Source organism: Magnolia sinica, chromosome 17 (assembly GCF_029962835.1).
Source record: "Magnolia sinica isolate HGM2019 chromosome 17, MsV1, whole genome shotgun sequence".
In the NCBI taxonomy this organism is placed as follows: Eukaryota; Viridiplantae; Streptophyta; class Magnoliopsida; order Magnoliales; family Magnoliaceae; genus Magnolia; species Magnolia sinica.
In genome coordinates, this window is record NC_080589.1 from 66,074,555 (window position 1) to 66,098,208 (window position 23,654).

A 23,654-nucleotide genomic window follows, 5' to 3' on the forward strand; every position below is an offset into this window, starting at 1 on the left:
TTGTCGTTATCTACCGTACCTTCAACCGAAGGCCTGCTGTGCCTCCTCCGATCTATTTCATGTCATAGATCGGAAGTTGGCAGCGGGGCAGTCACGGAATGAGCGGGCATAGGCTCGGCCGGACCTTGGTGCTGACTCGGCTGAGGGACAGATCGTGGAGCGGTAGGCTAAGGGTCGGCGAATTGTTGCGGAGCATTCGCTCGGTCATTATCACATTGGGGCGGGATTTGCTGGCGATGGATCTGCTCCAACATCTGCTTCATATAGTTCAGATCGGTTCTGAGCTCTTACACTTCTTTATCTAGCCGACCGTTTCCTCGATTTCGTTGATTTTTCCTGATCAAAATGGAGGACGCTGGACGGGGAACGGGGCCTTGTCGGTTGTCGGGTTGGCTCTGAGGTCCTTGGACCCAGTTCGTACCCGACGGACCTTTTTAAGTGTCGATGGTGCAGTAATGGCCTCATCAGACTCATTTTGAATAGCTTTTCTAGTCATTACCATTGGAACTTATTTGAAGTTACTAGATAGAGCCTGGAAAACGACTTTTCGTATCGCTTCCCACAGATAATGCCAATCCGTTGATGCAAAAAACTAGTAATCCTTCTTCCTATCTTCCACCTGCACAAGGATGAAACAAAGGAGACCCTGGTTAAAGCCGGGGACCCTCCGATGCTAAAGTCAGTGATGGGGCAATGTAGGAAAGATTTTTTAGAAAGGTTTTCTGCCTACCCCATTAACTTGGAGTGTTCTCTGTATTTATAGGAATAAGAGGATCCCGTCGTGCACGGATTCTTTCCCTGTTATTTTAGAGATTTGATTTCAATCTATTTTTGGTCTCCATCTGATTCTGAAATCCTCGGGATCGGGGATCCTTTTACGAGATTTTCGGAACAGCGTTTTCATTTACGCCGTCTTTTCCTTGCTTGACCTAGTTTTGACCGACTTTAATAATGAGTTAATTTGGACTAGCTTTCTGGGTCAAGTTGTTTGCCATCTGTCGAGCGAGATGGAGCTGATTCGTAATCGAATCCTCTCTTACTCCGATAGCCGACCTTATAACCAACTTAATTGGGTCAGTTTTACGGTCGGTCGGGCGGCTTCTGAACTTAAGGTCTTAATCGGCCTTTTAGATGTTGCTGCCTCGTCGTCTGAGTTAACTTCATGCATCTATGTAATTTGCTTTTGGTTCATGACTTTATAAGTCTCGGTTCGAGTTTTTATTCCTTATAAACCGAGCTAAGTCTCTCCTTAAGGCATTTAAGTCTCTTGCCTCAGTTAGGCTTCTTACCTCGAACTCCCGGGCAGAGTTAATAGAGTTGGTCCATTCCATAACCGGGTCTCCGGACTTGTCATATTTTTCCACAACATGACACATCGTATTAAACGGGATTAGGTGAGATGGAATTGCATTTGGTCCGTGCCAATTTCACTCAATGTTTGGGAATTATGGGAAAGCTTGGAATTAGATTAGATGGAATTGCATTGGATCTTGTGCCAATTCCTCTCAATGTTACAGGTTGTGTAGGTCCCACCATGATGTGTGGACTATATCCACACTGTCCACCCATTTTTCGAGATCATTTTAGAGTATGGACCAAAAAATCAGGTAGATCTAAAACTCAAGTGCACCCCACCATAGAAAGCAACGGGGATTGAATGCCTACCGTTGAAAACTTCTTTGGGGCCACATAAGTTTTGGATCTGCCTCATTTTGGGCCTATGGATAAAATGAGGTTACAAAACAAATGACCGGTTTGGATATAACACACACACACACACACACACATGTATGTTATTCTCAATACTTTTGAATAATGGTGGGTATATCCATCCAATGTACCATCGTATTACAAACATAACATGAAATTAAGCTTATCCTATGGTAACAGGAGCAATTCCTATCATATGTAATAATTACATTTTTTTTAATCCCATCTCACTTAATCCTTCCCAATACCATGCGCCAAACACCCTTTAAAAAACTTTGTAGGGGCTGCATAAGTTTTGTATTAGGATAATATATGTGGTTATAGTTTTATCCAAGTGGTAATAACCCTACGAACGGTTTGAATGGCATATAAACATTATAATCAGCTCCAAGAAGGTTTCAATGGTGAACGTTCCCAGTATCTTATTTAATGTGGTGTACCTAAGTTTTTGATCCGACTAATTTTTATATTTTTGTTTTATTTTGGTCTTGCGGAACTGATGGATGGAGTGGATTCAACACAGGAATCTCCATGGCTCCACATAGCTTCGAACAATCGGGGACACATGCAATCTGCCTCCCCTAAGGTGGGAGTGACAACATGTTTGGTCCATGGGATAACACCATTAATGCCCAATGATTGTATGTATGTAAATACCATGGTATTTGTGTTGCAAAAATATTAATTTTTATAAAATATATTTTAATAATAAAAAATAATATATGATATATAAAAAAGTGAAAAAATACCGTTTTGTGGGTTTTTAGGAATAGTCCCACATGGGAAAGGGAAGAGAAGAAAAAATGGTTTAAATGAAAACAGTGGAGTATTATAATATTTACTCACTTAGTCCAAGGACTATGAACCTGCGTGTTTCAATGCGTAGCACTGGAACACCCCCGCGCGCGCTCGCGCTCGTGCTTGGGCTCGGTCTCGGTCACGGGCACAAGCTCGGTGCGATGCGAAGGTTTGGGCATGTGAGACAGCGTGGCTGTAGAGGCGCTAGTGGCGCACTTTGCACTTCGCGGACGGTGCGACTAAGGCGGATGGCTGGATGAAGGGGAGACTAGAGGACTAAATGAGACTCCTCCAGAATATATAGAGGGTTGGAAAATAGAGCTGTTGCAGCAGATCTGTAACAGCTGTGCAGTTAGTGCATGGTCCAGCTGTAACTGCTGCATGGCTAGCCCAACAGCTAGAAAATGGCTAGCTGCTGTCTCACAATAGTCAGCATGCAACAGCTTAATGACACATGCACAACAGTCAGAAAATGACCATAAAACGACTAGTTTTCTTTAACAGCTAAAAAACAGTCATGAGATTTAATTTCCTGGACCATAACCCCCAGCCATCATAGCCTATAAAAGGAGGGTTCAGATGGGTTTCCAAACCATCTCTCAACCCACTCCAGTAGACCCATACGAATTGAGACACAACTCACTACTTCTCTCAAATACTCCAGTGGTTCCAGCAAGATAACAAGGGTTGAACCTTTGCTAGAAAAACAGACCAACAGTGTGGTCTAGAACGGTTCATCTGAACCAGTGGTTGAAGTACTGACCAGTGCAGTGTTATAAATCAAAAGGAATTTCTTCTCTTTCTTTCTCTTTTGAGATTTTTTCTATATTGTAATTCTGCCAAATAGAGTGTATAAGAGTTCCATTTGGTGGGCCTTCGTGTTTGTTGAAAGCATACCCACATCAGGCTCATTGTATCCTAGAAGCGGTTTGCCTATAACCTATCAGCATACTCAATTCACTTGAGTAGAAGCAAATAACGCTTTAAGGACAACATTTCAGATATGCTTTAGCCTGTCCTGATTTCAGATTATTTTACAATTTTTCGATTTCTATATTATACAGAAATATATTAATTTGTATAATTTACAACAATTTGAGCCATATACCTCTCATGCTTGGGATACAATTCTTGCTACCCAAAAACACCAGATTAAACAAAATCCTATTTGGTTGAACATGAATTATAATCAATAAACCAAATTCAAAATGGATGTTGGTTACGCGTACAGGTGTATAACTAGAATGTCATGTGTAAATGACTTATATGGATGACAGGATAAATAAAGCGCATACATCAACGGCCGGCCCACATGGATTTCAGAATCCACTAAAAATCCCTCCGCCAAATGTCACATGAAATTATAGCAATCCATATGCAATTACCTAATTTCATCTAAACCACGTACCAAACGGGCCCTGAACGCACGCTTGAGCGTTGTATAGATCCCCAAAACATAGGACCACGAACCAGTTACGGTAAACGTGCACAGGTGGATTACGGTAGGATAGGAAGTACCGTAATATGGTAGAGCCATCTATTTGCCGTAGATGTGGCTGGAGGGAAATTTTAATCCGGACCATCCATCTAGTGGGCCTTTTATCGTGGATGGCAAATATTTCAATAACCAAACCAATAGGACAATCATAGCAATCCATTTTTCCCACTCTTTGCCGATGAAGATATCCACCGTTAACCACTTCTTTCCACGCAGCAAGGCTAGGATGATGATTATGCTCACCATCTGTTTGAAGGCCAGTTCTTGAATGGCTTGGATCATTTACTAGCGAGAGATGGACGGCCCTGATTTATACAATCTCCTTGCCAAGTGTACGGTCGAGAGATGGATCCACCTTATTGACGTACTAACCCTTCTAACGTATCAATATCGCTCAGGGTAATGCCTCACCTAATGGACATACCAGATACCTCTCACGTGCACCACATCAGCACGTGTCCGGCGTGTCCCCTTCTGGATCTCACGCAGTCACGCGTCGCCCGACTCCCGCTCTCAATCCGGGGGCGGCTTGGATGTATTCCTGGATCCACCGAGGTGGGCGAATCCCTGACTGTTGAGCCCTCCTTTTTGAATGTTACTTAAATCCTATCCGTCCATCCGTTTTGAAATGTCATTTAATAAATAATTCGAAAAATTAAGCAGATCCAATTATAAGATGGACCACACCAAGGAAAGTGTGGTAAATGACCATTAAAAATTCTTGTGGAGTACAAATATTTTTTCTTAAGCTGATATTTTACTGGTCCCTCCATCGAGGTATTTTTGTCCTTATAAACAGTTTCGATGGCAAATAAACATTCCGTTGGCCCCTAGGAAGTTTTTAATGGTGAGAGTTTAATCAACACTATTTCTTGTGGTGTTGTCCACAAAAATATTTTTCTGATTAATTTTTTTATTAATACTAAAAATTTATATTTAAAAACGTATGGACGGACTGGATGTAATTTAAATATATCAATATGGCCCCATAGTCAGAGATTCACCGACCTCGGTGCATCTCGGATCCACTGAAGCCGTGCCTTCCCATTCCTCTTAAGCACCTGGCCTAAGGCATGTATGACTGGCTACAACCGGTAACCCCATTTACAGCTCCCGAGGTGGCACCGGTCCAAGCGGTTTTCTATTATCTCTTCCCGGGCATCTGGCTATAAAAGCCGTCTCTGCAGTTTCTTATTCTCAGATCGTCTCTCCTCCGGATTTCATCAGAAACCCTAGAAATCTCATTTTTTTTCATCGAAATCAACCATCAAAGATCGTTTCTAGGTAATTTTTCGATCGGATTCTGTATCTTTTAAATCTTTTTCTAGATCGGATCCGTAAAATCTATTGAATTTTCAGAAATCACACGCGTCGATTGCTTTTTATTTATTTTTATTTTTTCTGGATTTTTGCGAATTTCTTGGATGGAAAATCTGTTCTAGGTCGTGTGGTTTGTAGATTGTTGAGATGATTTTTAGATCTAGGGTTTGCACTCAGTTCATTTCGATCGGCGGATTCTCGATTTTTAGGTCTTTGGATGGATTCTTAGGATTTGATTGTTCACCTGTAGGCATTAGGATTGGTGTATGTATTGATAGATTTAGGTTTGAAATATCTCGATTTCCGTATGAGTATCTCACATGAGATTGTCGAATTATCAGAGAAATATCTCAATGAAGTTTCTGAAAATTCGGGTGTTTCACTGTATTTAGTATCACTTTAGATTTGGATTGATGTGAGAAGATTGGATTTTCTTTTGGGAATATTTATTAGTTAATGAACCTGTATGAATATCACAAGCGAGATTGTCTAATCTATCAGAGAAATATCTCAAGTTTAAAATTCTGAACATTTGGGCTTTTTCCTCTGTTTTCAGCATCGCTTTAAGCTTGATTTATGCGAAGAATTTTCTTTTGCTAATTTGTGTTCGTGTGTAGAGAATTAACTTTTCAAAAGAATTAAAAAAAAAAAAATAACTTTCTTCGAGTGAATTTCTGGGATTTTGATTTTAATTTTAATTGATGGCCATGCTTTGTTTTGAGGGAGCCATTGAAAAAAAGAGTTTGCTTTGATTGATGCTGTAGATTGTATGAAGTAGTGTGGTGCTTTAATAGAATGGTTATGTCAGATAATCTTATATGGCCGATTTATTTTTATTATTTTTATTATTATTATTATTTTTTTTTTTTGTGTTTTGAAATTACTTGTGTACTTGTTTCTGGTAATTGATAAGAATTGAATGCATTAGTTTGTTTCATTGTCTTCTGATTACCGTATAAGATTGTGTTCTTGTAGGAGCTTTGGTTTTTGGTGAAGGACATGGTAGTAACACTTTGGCTATTCTCCTGAACACGGCAGCATATGATTTGGCATTGTTGATTTCTTTCTTGTTTTCTGAATTGCCTCGGCAGAAAAAGCTTATTTATAGGAGCTTATTTTGTCTTGTTAGATCTGGTTTTTGAGACTTCCTGATCTTGCCTTCCATCACACAATGTAAATTTTGCTTGGGCCTGTTTGATTTCCAAATTACAATGTAAATACATTGTAAACCAGTCATCATTACTTACATTGGTAATTACAACTCTTATTCCAAAGCTGATATTGACGGGTTAGGTGTTTTGGTGCCAAACGGAGGTGGAAAAGGATTTTAGGCGCAAAAACACTGGGGCCTACCGTGATGCAGGACAACTAACCGCTTGCTCTAGAAGCTCGAACTGATAGAGCGTGGCGAATCAATCTCTTTATTTCATAGCCCGGGCCCCACTTCCCATGGGTTAGGTCCTTGACCGAACCCCCCTTGTGTTCCTCACTTCACATGGGTCTCGCCTCACAAGAGTCACCTACCTCACACGGGCCGCCCACCTCGAGCGTGCCCCCGCATCTCACAGGCCACCCCACTAAAGGCCGATGTGAGAATGTCCCTGTATTAATCACCCTTGGTAAGGAGTCTCAAACACGAGACCTCCCGCTTTGATACTACTTTGATGCATGACAAGTAACCACTTGCTCTAAAAGCTCGAACGGATAGAGCGTGGCGAATCAATCACTTTATCTCACTCCACTTCCCATGGGTTAGGTCCCCTGCCGACCCCCTCATGGGCCCCACTTCACATGGGCCCACATCACATGGGTCTCACCACACACGGGCCGCCCGCCCCGAGTGTGTCCCTGCATCCCATAGGCCACCCCACTTGAGCTTGATGTGAAAATGCCCCTGCATTATATTGTGATCAGTGTTTTAAATAGCGTGTAGCGTATAACGTAGCGTTTGACCCTCTATAATGTGTATCGTAAGCTACATACACGATATTTATTTATTTTTAATTAAAATAATAGAAAAATATGATAAAATTTACAAAATGCATAATTCCTATGAGTTATTCACTTTGAGTTTGGATCATCAACCACCTATTTCCATGCAAAATCTCTATCTCTTTGCCTTCAGGCGTCTTTAAGTGTGACCTCTTTTTATTTATTTATTGAAACATCACAAATTCACAATATGGACCACAATTTGGATGGTTTATATTGATTTAAGTGCTCTATACACAATATGGACCATAGTTTGGATGGTCTGGATTGATCTAATGTAGTGCCATGTGTGATGGGGATGAGTCACCACCATTTCAAAATAGGTGTTGAATTAGCATTAGAAGAAAAACTTTAAAAAGGAGATTTCAGGTAGCATGTGCTACTTGTGCTACATGCTACATGCTTTGTAGCTTACACTAGCTGGGAGTTATGCTACTTGCATACGCTATGTAGCGTTTTAGTTGCGCTACGAGTGCTACCGAAAACATTGACCGTGATGTGTATGTTATATCTAGCCGTCCATCTGTTCTATCAGCTCATTTTATGGCATGAGCCCAAGAATGAGGCATATCCAAAGCTCAAGTGAACCACGCCACAGTAAACAGTGAGAATTAAATGCCTACTGTTGATAACTTCTTGGTTGCCACAGAAGTTTTGGATCAAGCTGATTTTTATGTTTTCCCTTTATTCATGTCTGTATGACCTTATGAATAGGTTGGATGACAAATAAACATTAGTGTGGGTCCTAGGAAGGTTTCAAGGCTTTAAGCTTTTAATGGTTAAGGTCCGTTAGGACTGCTATTTCATGTGGTGTGGTCCACTCGGGCTTTTGATTTGCCTCATTTTTGGACTCATGCCCTAAAATGAGCTTGTGGAACAGATGGACGGCATGGATATGATATATTCATCATGGTGGGCCCCACACTTTTTATGCATATAGAAACACGTAGGATTTACACAGTTTTCGAGAGAGCAATTCCTCCTTCAGCCAAACAAGAGAGCAATCCCTCCTTCAGCCAAACAATGGTGACAAGTAATAATGCTCCGTTTGCAAGCATTACAGCGAGGTTGGGAAAATCCAACAGGCCCAAATTTTTTCTTTTCACTTCGATGAGTTTTGTTCTAGGAGAGTTGCCATTTTGTCTTCTATCAATTCTTTCTTTTGAAGTCAGAAAGTTTATTTATTGGATTTTGTTTTCTTGTTAGTTTGGTTATTTGAGAATCAATGATCTAATCCTTTTGGTCCATTTGAAGTTTGTATGAATTTAATTCACCTTGCATTTCATCATGTATCAGTTGTACGTGAGTTGGTCTTTTGAATTATTTTAGCATGGAGCTGATTGTTTTAGGAATTTCAGTATTTCACTTTGGTTAAGGATTGGTACATGGACAGTTACCTTTTTCCTCTACTTGGTGGAGTTCAGTTAGCTTAGATAAATAGCTGGAAAGCTGATCTTTTTCTAATATTTAATTTTAGGAGAGCCAGGATTTTAGAATGGCAGATGAGGAGAATGAGGGAGAGGAAACTTCCTCCCGTGGACATGATTGGGAAGTAGTGTCACTTACAGCATCAACTTATGGGGCAGCGCCTGGTCCAAAAGGATCTGACTCAACTGATGATGATAAGGATAAGGTGTCTGCTCCAGATCCAGAGGAATCCTCTAGTGCGATGTTCATGTCCGGTCATTTTGTATTTCCGCCAAGCCAACATGAGAATCTTCCGCTGGAGCCTGACAACAGTGAAATTCTTAATGAACCTGGGAGTGAAGGAGTGGATTCCACCCAGGAAGGTGGATTGGGTGTGGGGGAAGGGGATAGGCTGGACAAAGCTAGCGAAGAAAATTGGAATATCAAAGGATTATCAGAAGCAGATGAGCTACATGGGATTCAATTTTTTGATGGAAAGGGTAAGAGTTTCTCTGGTCACAGTACAGAATATGAAGAAGTAAGGGCTCTAGAGGAGCTGAATTTAATAAAAGAAGAGCAGAGTATTTACTCTACTTCTAAATTTGGTTCTTTTCATGCCGAAGCAGATCTAAGTGGATCGATTGCCTCTGCTGAGACCAATATTATTCCTGATCCTGATGATCCTTCTCACCCAAATTTGGGTTCTCCTTCCGATATCTCAAAGCCTCAAAAGGCAATAAAAGAAGATAAAGACAACGAGTCTGGTCTTCCCTGTGAAGCTTGGTGGAAAAGGAGGGCTGCGGCATTATATAGCCATGCGAAGGAGGCGAACACAATTTGGTCTGTTGTAGTTGCTGCTACTTTAATGGGACTTGTAATTCTAGGGCAGCGGTGGCAGCAAGAAAGGTGGCAGATGCAGCAGCTAAAGTGGAAATTCGGTATCACTGATGAGGTATGTTGGTTGCTATCCTATGAATGTAATTGGCTGTCTTTGTTTCTTTCTATGCTGTAAACTGTTCTATTTCTAACTTCACCTCGTAAATTCATATTTTTGCAACTTCTATATTTGTATGCATGGTATAATTAGTTCTTTAATAGTTCTGCTTAATTGCATTTGGAACATGTGGTCTGAAGCTCACCAGTATCCGCATACTCTGTCACTCCACATCTCAGTTTGACCATTTAAATGGGAAAAGATTGTTCTAGAGTTTTTTTTTTTTCCTTCAAGTTTATTGTTGTAGTGCAGTAGTTAACTAAGCATAACTTTCTTCCCAGTTTTGCTATATTCTGTCTTGAAGAAACTCTACCTGGTAGCAACTCGTCAGCCTGTCCTGAGCCCCAGTTGAAGTAAGAGGGTTGACATCAGGTGGGCAGCTGGTCGTCGAACTTCTAATAATGAGAATTAAATTTCATATCTTGCACTTGGTGATATAGAAATCATAAAGCCGACCCCAAACCGTTGGCCAAAGTCTAAGTTGATGGCAATGATGATGAATTTAGGAGTTGTACATTTGATATTTTAAAAATTTATATAGATAGCCTAATGCAACCTAATCTTTGAGTGGACCTAATGATTTGGAGATTGAATCAGCCAGGTTCTCTAACCAGTGAATACATGCATACATCTCGTGAGTGACAAAGATATCAAGACCAGGGTACAAAAGCAATGAAATAAGAAGAATCTTATGATCTGTACTTGATTCTAAAGCATAATTTAGGATACATCATTGAGTTTGAAATGAATCAAGTGCTGTGAAAAGAAAAAAGAGAAAAAAAGAAAAGAAAAAAGAAATCAAAAGTTTGATACCAAATGTTGGAAATGATTTGACTTTTCAAAAAAAGAAAATGTTTGAAATGATTTCCATGTACTTAATATATATGCATGCATTGTGGGAAGAGAAAAGAAAGCTGGGTATTTAAACACAATCGTTTTCCATGAATAAAATTTATAGTTTCTGTATCGATAATTACATGAATAAAATGAAAAAAGGGAGATTGTAAATTAAGGAAAAGAGAAAAAGATGTAAATAAGGAAAAGACAAAAAAGAGATGTTGGTGATGTAGAGCCTAGCTGCCATGCATATATAACTTCTATATTTGCTCCCTATTTCTCTCCACCAGTCTCTTGCTTTTTCTTTGTCTCTTTACTTGGACTCTTTATACTACACATCTGGACTTTACTTCCTTTCTAAGCAACATGGGAACCAAGGTGTAGAGATTCCATCCATCCTCTTCTCTTTCCAAAAGACTCCTTAGAATCCTTCTCGAACTTTGTTCTTAACTGGTTCTTGCCTTCCTTGATATTTTCTCAACTTTGCATGAGCTGGTGGAGACAGTGTAGTGTGTGAGTGTTCCAGGGTTCAATCCCTGGTAGTGTTACCTTCCCCCTCCCCCCCCCCCCCCCCCCCAAAAAAAAGTCTTCTATAATTTTTTTCTTTTTATCAAAGTTTGATCAGATTCCCTTTGTGGTCGAGAGTTTTATAGCTTTCCACCTTTTGCAAATAAAAATTGCAAGAGCTGCATTCTGCTGCAGTACATGCATTTCTTTATCCAACTTCATTCTGGGTAGACGCTGGCTTTCCTTAGGTAATTGAGATGCTTTTCCCACGTGATATCTGTTGTTACTTACAAACTGTTTTCATAGCTCTCCCCTCAATACTGGCTGTTTAGGTTGGTTGCAGTTCTGAGCTTTTCTGCAGTCTTGGATAGGATTTCAGGTTTGACACTTTCTGTTCATACTGCTATGAATCAACTTGAAGTTGCATTCTAAGACAAAAGTCCTTGACCTTGGTCTGAATTGGGTTTCTTCCTGTGTGATGGAGGCTGCGTTTGGCATGTGGTCATTTCTACTCTTTGTAGAATTTCCAAAAATCTTGAGATGGGGCTGTTTTGCATTGTCTTGTGGAGGAAGAGCTCTTTTGTGTGTGATATATGTATTATTTTATGATTTATGAAAAATTCTGCTAAGAGTAGAAATCCCAAAAACCGTGAATTATTTCCCTTGCAGCCAACCCTAACATAGCCTTAATACAGATGTCCGCCTTGTGCAAAAATTAGGCTGAGTTCACTCAAACAACTGAGGTATTTTGCCCTTGTTGACAAGAATCCATTGTTCAAAATTCCTTTAACCATTTTTTTAAAAAAAAAAATACAGAAAATAAGGTTAAGACTAAGACCATTAATGGTTTAAAACCTTAATGTTGCCTGATGGTGGGAGGTATTGTGGACATAGTTCTAAATCTCGCTTACTTCACTCATAATTCAGCTGACTCAACTCGACTTGGTGAGATTTCGAGCTGAGCCCCCCTGGAAACTCAGTCCTATATCTGACTCTATCATTACTCTGGAAGACTTGTTAACTTGACTGGACTTGATCACTTGGTTGACTTGATGCGACTCAGGGTGACACGAACAAGTCACTTGTAAGGATACTAATAAAAAAGTAGAGAGATGGGAGGAATCAAACGTATGACCTTCCCCAATAGACAATTGGATAACCAGTTCACCAACAAGTTTTTCGCTGCCTATTTTCTATTTTATATTTCTTATGCTAATCTCTCAAAAAAATTCTTATGCTAATTCTAATTATTTTAGATATCTATTAGTATTTGTAATATTTTAATTTAGAATTATTAAATATCGTGTCAGAGTTTGGGATGAGTCTTTGAGTCGACCGGATCCAGGGAACATTGATTCGAGTCTTCCAGGTTTTTTGAACTATGGCTATGGGTGGTATGGGCCCGTTCAGAAGTTCAAATCAAACTACTGTTCTTCGTCGGTCATCTGGTCTTGATTATGGAAGAGTTTTCTGGAAGTAAATCTGTGATGACAATGTCTAGCCTCTTGGGTTTAAAGGATCTGATGAGGAAAACTCTCCTTTTATCTTCATACAAAACAGATGGGAATGGTCACACATCTGGCGGGATTTCCTAGCAATGGTGGGCACATAAAACAGAACCCACTGGCCTTGGTAAGCTGGAACTCACAATCACACTGATATGGGGAGTCCTCATGGACAAACAGTGCTTCCAAGACAATGGGTCCGCATGCAGAAGGGGATGCAGGGCAAGCGACAAAACTGCTTGTGTGTGCAGTTGATTCATCCTGGAATGCTTTATTGCAAATAAAACCCAAAGGCCTCCAAAACCTAAAAGTGATATGTGACCCTGACATGACAATGCCTGATGCAGATCATGATGTCATCCTATGGAGTATTGGCTTTTCGGTTTTTTACCAACATGATACAATGATGCTGGCTTTATATTTCTACTGCTTTTGATTGTTTCGATAGAAATTCTATTATGCATAGGATGATGATGATTGTTGTCTATTTGCATTGGCAGAAAATAAACAGGATGCTGGGCCCCATTTCACGGTTTAAAGACGTTCTGGTGGGTGGTCACCGACGTGGCCCTGTTATACGGGGCAGCAGTGCCAATGCTGAGCGTTGAGATGATGACGAAAAAAAAGAACCCAGCAGGAGAGGTGTTGGCTGCCTGCTGCCTGCAATCTTCTTTGTAAGACGCTTGCACTGTATTTTGTCTTTAGAAGAAACATTTGGAGGATGGTTTGCTATTTGTTATTGTATAATTCTGCGTCTTCCCCACCACTTAAAATTGCTTGAGGTTTTTTGCATCTGTCTGACCAAGCCATGTCTTCCCTGCCAACTACAGCCTAACAAAATCATATATAAACAAGTGTCAAGTCCGACCAACCCCCCTTTGAATAAGTTGGCCCCACTATGAGGATGGCCTGGTGCAAAAATCAGCCACATCCACTCATCAAGTAACATGCACTTGTATTTTGCTATTTATCAATGGCTAGACATTATGGTGTGGCCCACCTGATGAGCAGATATGGCTGATTTTTGCACAAGGCAATCCTCATGAAGGGGCCAACCTATTGCACAGGTTGGAAGTCTCACACACCTGAGAAAGGTTGGAAGTTATCTGCTGGGTGGATCTGATGGTAACTTGTAGTCCAAATGGTTGGACTCGAGACCTGTAGAGGAAAAAAGGTGGGAAGCCATTTTGCTCTGCTGTTCATGCAACCCCATGTTCTTGCGGCAGCTGGGTGGAGCTACCATTTCCCATATGAAGGGACAATCTGGCCTCTCGGCTAAGCTACCTTCCATGATGCATGCACAAGTAACTAACAACACCACCATAATCTCTCTCTCTCTCTCTCTCTCTCTCTCTCTCTCTCTCACAACAAGCGAGGTTTCATTTATCAATCACCCAGAATGTTGATGTGATGGAGAATATTGTCCGGATTGAATGATTCAGACTAATAATATCCCAGGCCAATTGTTGCGTTTTCACCCAAACCACCATGTATTTTCATGCCAGTGGGTCCAAAGGTTAGAAAAAGGTTGAGATTCTTTAGGCATCAAGCGTTGATTGTGGACTTGGATGAATGACCGGGATCCCTGCATTTAAAAAAATACAATTCATCTTTCCTCTTTTGGTTTCTTGAGGGGCCCCAGTTGCCTACTTTTAAACAATCAAGGGGATCCAAGATTCGGGGCATGTTAGCGTGTTTGCGAGGGTGAAGGGAAAAAGGAGGTTAGAAATCATGGTTTTCATGGGAAAAGAAAATAGAGTAAAGGATATGTTCTCAGGCCTGGTGGGAATCATGGTTTTCATGATAAAAAACAGGAAAAACGATATATTCTCAGGGCCTGTTAAGAATTCATGGTTTTCATGGGAAAAGAAAAAAGTTTTTTTTCTTTTCAATTATTTTTTAAAGTGGATTTTACAATCATGGGCCTGTTTGGAACATGGGATGGAATGTATTCGGTCCAATGTAAATTTCATCCAGCATTTGAAAACAACTAGAAGGATTAGATTGATCCAAGTACATCGAATCATCCACTCAGGCAGGCAGGATTTCTGGTGGCGCTTCATCTGTGAGCCCCATGTTGATACATGTGTTTTATCCATATGTGTCCTTTACATGTGACTGTGGAGTTGCATATGCATACAGGTGACTAGTATTAGTTGTGAAATCTGGTCCTTTTGTCATGAAATGCAGGTTTCCCTTAATTCAGCATTCACCAAAAGAAGAAGAAGAAGAAGAAAGAATTTGAAATATCATAAAATATCATGGTATTTCCAGACATATAATCATTATTCAATAATTCAGTTGAAGCACCATATTTGCCCATCCTTTCTAACCTCCTCAAATATATTGCCCATCTAATATAAACATGGCTGCCTTTCATAGAAAAAGAAGAAGAAGAGGAAAATGGTTTTATAATCGTACCCTACTCCCACGGCATGTTTGGGTGCCACATAAAGAGTTCATCTAGTTAAAGTCATTTACATGGTAGAGATCATAGTTTATATAAATTGTTGGTTTTATATATATATATATATATATATATATATGATACCAACTTATTTGTAAGTGGCACTAAAGGCCCCATTCTCATTTTCTTTACTTTGTCGCCCTAAGTGGGTTGGCCCTGTTCCTTTGAACAAGGCCAACCAAACAGGCCTAGACTGACTATTTCAAAATCCGAGCTGATGGTAACACCAGGACTATCTCAAGGACAGCCCTACCACCTAGCTGTAATATCAAGAGTTGTATGGATTTTTGTAAAGTTATCAGCTGCACAAGCATTTTACACATATAAAGAGTTTTCCACAAATGATTTATATTTTGTCATGTTTGACTTTAAGTAGTGAAGTGCTTACATCTACACAGTTTTGTATGTTTGCCTAACTGGTTAAGTGTTTACTATGTCAAAAGTTGGTATTTGCACCACACAAAGCTTGGAGTGGTAGATTCTACCAAAATGTTTAAATCACATGAGAGGGCTTATTTTTATTGGCTTTCAAAGAGTGCATCAATGGACACATATGATGGAAGGATTGGATGTCCTACATGCATCACAGTAAGCCCCACACGCAGTCTAAAAGGTTTTTAATGATGGTCATCCCATCCCAACCGTTCTATATTGTGGACCCATTTTATGGATCAATCAATCTTTTCTTTCGAGGGGCCTTAGGAGAGCATCAAGGGATACACATGTGGATGGATTGGATGTACCGTACGCATCACATTGAGAATGTAAATCCTTTGACCTGAACCAGACATACTTAAATATTTTATATTTAAGTTCTCTTATCTAAAGTCCAGACGACCTTTGAGTCAATGCACGTGCGGTATGATTTACAAACTTTAAGGAGATGATTATGTTATGTCTGGGTTTGAGCCCATGGCTCGACAATAGGTGATTTATACTTCAAAGGTTGGTCCTTGGTCCTAGTCTAGCTTATCTATCAAAAATATTTAAAATGTGTTGTAATTAAGAGCCCACAACAAATTCGGATAATCCTAGATATTAGAAATTCGGATTAAATATCATGGTCAATCATGTGCTTTGCGGAAGCATGTTCAATGGAAATAGAACAATCAAAATAGAAAATAACCAAACAAACAATCACAAATACATAATTTTCGTGGAAAACTCTTACGGAAAAAATTACGACACAAAGCAACATAGATCTCCACTATAATCAAAACCTTAAAGTTACACCGCTCACTTTCTCCGATTGCAGAAGCAACCCGATCTCCCTTTATAATGCACGCACTAGGGAAAACCCTAGCCCTCGAGAAAAGTCCATTCTTACGTCCTTGAGAAAAGTCCATTCCCAAGCCCTTACAAGTGTAGAAAATCAACTTAACCTGCAAAATCTTTGCCCTATGAGAGAAAACACTCCTCTCTTTAAGCCATAATTGAAATAAGACTTAAATACCCCGACTTTCGTAAAACCACGTAAGTGAAACAATTCGGTCGGACCGACTTCCACTGATAAAACCGGCCCTGTTTATGAGAAAACTTGCACTTTGTTGGTCGAAATGACTGAGCTTGTTGTATCTCCCAAACTGTGCAGAATCCAAGGCATTCACACAATAATCTCCACATTGACTTGTATTTTGCCAAGTCACCTTGAAAATCTCTCGTGCAAGCCTCCACCTTGAGCATAGACTGCTCCCTGCATCCTCCATCTAAAATACAACTTTATCTAGTGCCCAATCTCATCAATCAATCTCATCAATGATTAGTGAGATTGATCAAACCCAAGTAGTGCTTGAACTTGTCTATGGTCACCGGCTTCATCAATATATTCACAACATTCTTGACCGTGTGAACCTTCTGAAACTGAATCTTTCCCAAAGCAATGGGTTCCCGTATATTGTGGAACCTTATGTCGATGTGCTCGGTTCTCACATGATACACTTAATTCAACACTAGATGGATAACGCTCTGACTAGCACGATACAACTGAATCGCCTCCTACTTTAACACAAGTTCTCCAATCAGACCCTTCAACCATAATGCCTCCTTTAACACCTCAGTTGTAGATAATGCCATCATAGATTTCCAACATATTGGTCCACCTGCTAATGTGAAAACATATCCCATAGTGGAACTCCTATTGTCCAGATCTCTCACATAATTTTCATTCACGTAGCTTACAACTCCACCTGAAACTCTATGTCCCCCGAACATAATCCTGGTGTTTATTGTGCCCTTGAAATATACCACTTAACAACATTTCAATGCTCTTTTTCCAGATTCGTCATATATCTGCTGACCACACTAACTGCCTGTGAGATATCTGGTATCGTGCAAACCATTGCATACATGAGACTCCCTACTGCACTTGCTTATGACACCTGTGAAATGTTTGAAATCTTATTTTTTGTGTTTGAGCATATTTGACTAACAACTTAAAGTGACCTACTAGAGGTATGCTAATTGGCTTAGCACCTTCCATGTGGAACCTTTATAACACTTTATACACATATCCCCTTTAAGACAACCACAACTTCCCATATTCTCTGTCTCTATCAATCTCCATGCTTAGGATATTCTTCGCAGCGCCTAGATCCTTTATATTAAACTCCTCTATTAACAGAGACTTATACAAGAATATCTCATTCTTGTCCTTTACAACAATCAGCATATCATCAATATATAACATCAGTAGAATATAGGAGCCATCTTTAAGCATTCTGTAATATACACAACAATCGTACTCACATCTAATATAACCAATCTCTACCATGTAGGAATCGAACTTCTTGTACCATTGCATCAGAGGCTGCTTTAGCCCATTCACTGACTTCTTCAGCCTACACACGTGGTCTTCCTTACCTTGTCCTTTACAACAATCAGCATATCATCAATATATAACATCAGTAGAATATAGGACTCATCTTTAAGCTTCCTATAATATACGCAACAATCGTACTCACATCTGATATAGCCAATCTCCACCATGTAGGAACAAACTTCTTGTACCACTGCATCGGAGGCCGCTTTAGCCCATTCAATGACTTCTTCAGCCTACACACGTGGTCTTCCTTACCAAGCTTCCTCAAATTCTTCAAGCTTTATGTAAATAACTTCTTATGTTCCCATGAAAGAATTTCATCTTCAAATTAAGTTGCTCCAATTCCAAATTAAATTCTGCTACCATAGGTAGTAGCACCCCGACTAATGTATGTTTGACGACCGAAGAGAAAACTTGATTATAATCTACTCATTCTCTCTATGAATACCCTTTTACTATAAGTTTTACCTTGAACTTTTTTCTATCCTTTTCTATTAGTACTTCTTTCTAAACACCCACTTGCAACCTATAGCTTTATGACCTTTTAGAAGTTCCACCAACTCCCACATCTAATTCCTTGTAAAGATTCTATCTCCTCTGCTATGGCCGACATCCACTTATCGTCATCCTTTCTAGACTTAGCCTCTTGAAATGTGAAGGGATCTCCGCTTTGTGTGACTAATACGAAAGAAACCATGTCCTCGAACCCGTATCGAACCAGGGCTTTAATGGTTCGTCTCCCCCTGTTTCCAACTATATTCTCCTGGGTATCATGCTGATTGTTTTGGTCAGTTTCTTACTCTTGCTAAATTTCACATTCGGCAACTGACTCAACTAGCTTCACCTGCACTGATAATCTCTCTGCCTCACAATTTGTTTCCCACTTCTCTATAGCATCCTTGTTAGCCTTCAAAATAAATGCTTCATTGAAGATGACATCTATGTTGATGACCACCTTTTGAGAAACTGTATCACAAATCTTATAACCCTTAACACCTTTTGTGACGCCCCGTCACTATTGTACATGTGGGTGGGCACACGTGGGTGGACATTGATATGGGCGGGGCCTAAGGGCCTAGGCAAGCTACCAGTGGTTGGCGGGCTACTGTGCTGGTAGGCAACTGTATATGCAGTGGAGGTTGAACTTATCCAACATCGGAAGAGTCGTAGGAAGTTGTGGTGGTTATATGTGGGGTTCGCACCTTAAGAATACAATGCGGTTTGGGGGCAACCCCGAGAACAAAGCCGTGAGCCCTCTGGGCAAAGAGGACAGTATTGTGTCCTTAGGTAGGTGGTTTCACCTTTCTCGTACCTAACAAAGATACGCTTATTGAATTTGGAATTCAACTTTATCCTTAGTTCACTCTACACGTGAACGTATGCCGGACACCTGAAGATCCTCAATCCTGAGTAATCAATGTCTTTGGCTGTCCAGACTTCCTCTGTAACTTTGGAGTTTAGCACAATAGATGGTGACCGATTCACAATAAAGCATGCCATGTGTAGTCGCTTATGCCTAAAAGCTTTTAGGTAGCCCCGCATGTAATCGTATACTTTTCGTCCTCTCTAATAGAGCTTTGCTCATCTTTTCTGCCACACCATTCTATTATAGGGTTCATGGAGTTGAGAAATGCCTTGTGATGCCCTATTCCTTGTAGAATTTCATGAATTATGTCTCTTTGTATTCTGTACTGTTATTTGACCTGATACACTTAACCTGTCTCCTGATTTGTTTCTTTACTTCCGTCTTTCATTCTTTTAACCTAGTAAACACCTCAAATTAAAGCTTTAAGAAGTAGTCTTAAACCTTCTTCGAGTAATAATTTATGAAGCTTACGAAATATCATGTGCCTCCCTTAGACGGTATTGTTAATGGCCGCTAGACATCAGAATGTAGGTAATCGAGCACCCTGCTGATAATATGTGTAGCAATCATGAACCTTACTCTGCATTGCTTTCCCTAGATACAATGCGCACAAAAATTCACCTTACACACCTTAATTCCCTTTAACAATTTTCATTTATGGAGTTCCATTATGCCCCTCTCGCTCATATGCCCTAGCTGCATATGCTACAAATTAGTGTCATCGGTGTTAAATTTTGCGGGTGAGGTGGTTGAAGCATCACCTATAACCGTGCTCCCTGTTAGTGCATTGATTTGTGCACCTTATTTGTTAATTATGTGAGTCCATGTGTCATGTAGTCGGTTGAGCCCTTGGAAGCTGAAGACCGAAGACACAAGAGGACATAGAGCATCAGGGAGTAAAAAACATCTAAATGAGGTGCCTTGGTGACCCTAACCCTTGACCCAAAATAACCCTATACCTCTAGATGATCCTAACCTTAATAAGTAAATATTGTGCGATCATCTTTTAGTCTTACGAGCCTTATTGAAATATAATAAAATAGGTTATAATAGGTCTCAAGATGTTGGAAAACAAACTACCCAAACCATCAGACTCTAGGGTGTGCTCGAGTGAAGCTTAATTGATCGAGTTGATCGACCGAATATAGTAAAAAACATCCACCAAGCATTTGGCCTAAATATAAATTATTTCAGGTGCTTGAGATACGATCTTGATTGATCGAGAAATCTTCGATTCCCCTCAAGCGATCAAACATGGCCAAAACACTCTAACGAGTTTACTGGACCATTTTTTACTAAGCTCGATCGATTGAGGGCTAGGCTCGATTGCTCGAGCCTAACTGTTGGAGATTCGTTTGAGTCTATATTGCTTTAAATTTTTGGGCGAATAGAGGAGTTTTTAATGTAAATAGAAGCTACATGTTTTCTCACTCATACCACATATCTTATATCACTATCCAAAGAATTTCATACCAATCTTCTTGTGACCCTTCATCTACTCGTGCTCTCATGATCTCATTGGTGGATGGATGGGATCAGCCTAAAGCTCTCTCTCCTCCTTCTCCTCTCTTAATCTTAAGTGGGTAAGTGACGTGTGAAAGTGAAGAGGAAGGGGATATTTATAGGTGTGAAAGTGACATTTTGGTAATTTTTGCAAAGTTTAGGGGCTAAAGGAGGTTAGGAGGGATGTGATTAGTTGTGGGGATGAATGTGTCACATGACACATTGTTATTAATTGGATGGGTGGTAAAGGGTATAGTTTTGAATAAAACAAGGGGTCGAGTGGTTACTATAGCTTGAGCAATACGATCGAGGTGGGGGGTTAGAATTCTCTCTCCTTCACCTCCTCGCTTCTCTAATTTCTAGACAATCCATGTGGCGGGTGACAGATGATGTGACGCCTACCACATGGATGGGACCTGGATTTTACCCGGAGCTCCATTGAGACTTGGATACCCTCATGGGCTTCTCACTTTTGAGTTGCTAGGGTCTTAAAGCTAAGTGGGCTTGGGCTTGGAATGGGCTTTGGATTGATTTTTTGTTTGGGCTTTGGTTTCGAGGTTCAGAGGCATATAAATTAGTTGTGCTATCTTGGATGGGGTATATATAGATGCCCCTTTTTGGTAGAGGTTGCTTGCATTCAAATGTTAAAGTGAGTGGACACCCCACCCCATTAGTCAAATTAGGATGTGGTCCGGATTCGTTGCCTGATTTAGTATCAGTTTGAACCGATATATTATTTAAAAAGATATAACTCACAAATATCACGAGTGTTTGAGGAAAATGTTATAATTGTTCCTATGCATTCTGCTGCATTACACGTAACCAATCATAACCCTTTCACGTTAGATTGGTGCTAGCATCAGAGTAAACTTAAAAAGTAGTGCCCCTACACTTTGCGACCTTACGGGGATCCCCTTACTGACTGGATCTGTAATGTCCTTTGCCTACACAATCACCTTAGGAGTGCTCGCTTTGGTTGGCCATTAAAGTAGTTAGCTATCTTACGCTTTCTTTCTATAGCCTTAAAATGAATTAATTCATTATGTTGACTTGAACTCGATCAAGTTCCACAAATATCCAGGAATAGATATGCGGGTGACTTTTTTCCATGTTATCTCTTGATTTTGATTCATGGGTTACAACTATTCTTTTCAATCATTTAATCAGTTTTTCTTACCAGGATAGGCGTATTATTTATCCATTACATCATGCATGTTGTACAACTGTCCTGACATTGAAGTTCAAGCTGATCATACTTTGCATACGGATTCAATGACTATGAGGAAACCACAAGAAATTGAATCTTATTTTACTATTGCTCTGGTCTCCACCCAGAGGTATAGAAGAACTCTTAGTGCCCAGAACACAAAGCTCTTATTTTGAAATCTTTTTTAGATGTTTATTACAAAAAAAAGGCCCATTCTCGATTCCAAGCCACACGAAAGGAAATAATTTGAAGCATAAGGGTTACCATTTCCCTTCATATGATCCATTTGAATGATAGAACAATTTGATATTTAGGCCCTACAACTCAAATTAAATGACACACTTGGTGATCAGGGTGAATTTTACACAAACATCATGATGGCTTCAAGAATTAGTATACCCCACCATAACGTTTACATGAAATCCACCCCAATCATGATTCAAGTGGGCCATATAAAGGGGAACGGTGGGAGAGGTATCTCCTGTATATTGTTTCCAATCATATGGTCCACTTGAATCACGGATCGAGCTGAGTTTTGGGCCCTACGGCTAATATGGAGTGATACACTTATTAATGAAGGTAGATTTCACATAAATCTTATGATGGACCACTGTTAAGAATACAGTGAAATAAATGTCATGCATGGAGAAAGATGCCACACACAAATTTTGAATTGACATAAAATTAATATGCATAATTAATTTTGGACCATGAAATTTGGATTCCAATTCACATGGAAAATATGTTGCCAAATGACCCCCTTATATTCACTCAGCAAAAGGAAATTAAGGGGTAATCACTCCAAGGCCCTGGGACCGTCCAAAACCTCACATCCCACAAGATGATTGGCCAGTTAGGGAGATATTCCTGTAAGTAATTGAATTTACCATGATTTGGATCTTTAGAGAGAGAGAGAAGAAAAAGAAGAAGAAAAAGAAGAAGAAGATAAAATCCAAGAAGGCCATTGATAATTCATACATGATTTTATCATGATTTCTCATATATTGGATTGCCAGATGGGAGGCGCTCCGGCTGCAATTTCTTGAGCAGCTGTTACAAATTTAAACAAACTGATAAGATGATGAGATTTGCAAAAGCAGCTATTAGTAAACGGTCATCATAGGGGTGAAAATGGGCTGGGTTTGGGCTCAACAACATTAGGCCCAAGACTTAAAAAACCCAAGGCCTAGGTCCAATATGAGTCTAGCATAGCGGGCATGAGCCCAAAAATTAATAAAATCCCTATTTCCTGCTTGCATATTCCTAATCTATCTATTTATCGAGTGGGCCACACATTTAAAAAAAAAGAAGACATTTTCGATGAATGAAACCAACGGTCTACGATTAACATAGATGAGTTGTCTAAGAATTAGAATAACATATTTGTAGGATATAATACAAGGATATATAAAGTTGAGCCAATTAAGGTCAGGCTATAATGATTTGAACCCAAGCTCAACCTGAAAATTGATCCGGCCAAGCACGCAAGGCCCAGCCCCCAAAGCCAAGTCATGCTACCCGGCCCATTGCAACCCTTAGTCATGGAAGGTCCACTAGGCTAAATTTCTGGCTAGGACTTGCAGCATGGACCATAAATGGTGGGGCCTAATAACAAATGAATATAGATGGTCCTGATCAATGGACTAGATTGCATGGGAGCAAGACACGTGATCATAACACTTCATCTATAATATATATTACTCCAATAGTTTTGGACATTTTTTC

General features: G+C 39.9%; 1 protein-coding gene across 5 annotated transcripts; it reads left to right on the top strand.

The window, feature by feature from the left end:
• The first annotated feature begins 5,130 nt into the window (after positions 1–5,130).
• On the top strand, positions 5,131–13,360 carry LOC131230328 (ATG8-interacting protein 2). 5 transcript variants are annotated; one of them, XM_058226197.1, is made up of 4 exons: positions 5,131–5,290; positions 8,796–9,225; positions 9,352–9,677; positions 13,069–13,360. In XM_058226197.1, the coding sequence occupies exons 2-4, from the start codon at positions 8,814–8,816 to the stop codon at positions 13,174–13,176; spliced, it is 846 nt and encodes a 281-aa protein (XP_058082180.1). In that variant the 5' UTR covers positions 5,131–5,290; positions 8,796–8,813; the 3' UTR covers positions 13,177–13,360. The 5 variants fall into 5 exon arrangements, with proteins under 5 accessions (XP_058082180.1, XP_058082179.1, XP_058082176.1 ...); XM_058226196.1 differs by lacking the exon at positions 13,069–13,360 and adding an exon at positions 11,407–11,442 and having other exon boundaries at positions 8,796–9,677; XM_058226193.1 differs by having other exon boundaries at positions 5,132–5,290; positions 8,796–9,677.
• Positions 13,361–23,654: the final 10,294 nt, after the last annotated feature.

Coding starts and splice junctions, on each gene's coding strand:
- LOC131230328 (XM_058226193.1), top strand. CDS start 8,814: ATGGCAGATGAGGAGAATGAGGGAGAGGAAACTTCCTCCCGTGGACAT. Junction 9,678..13,068: donor AATTCGGTATCACTGATGAG/GTATGTTGGTTG, acceptor TTGCATTGGCAG/AAAATAAACAGGATGCTGGG.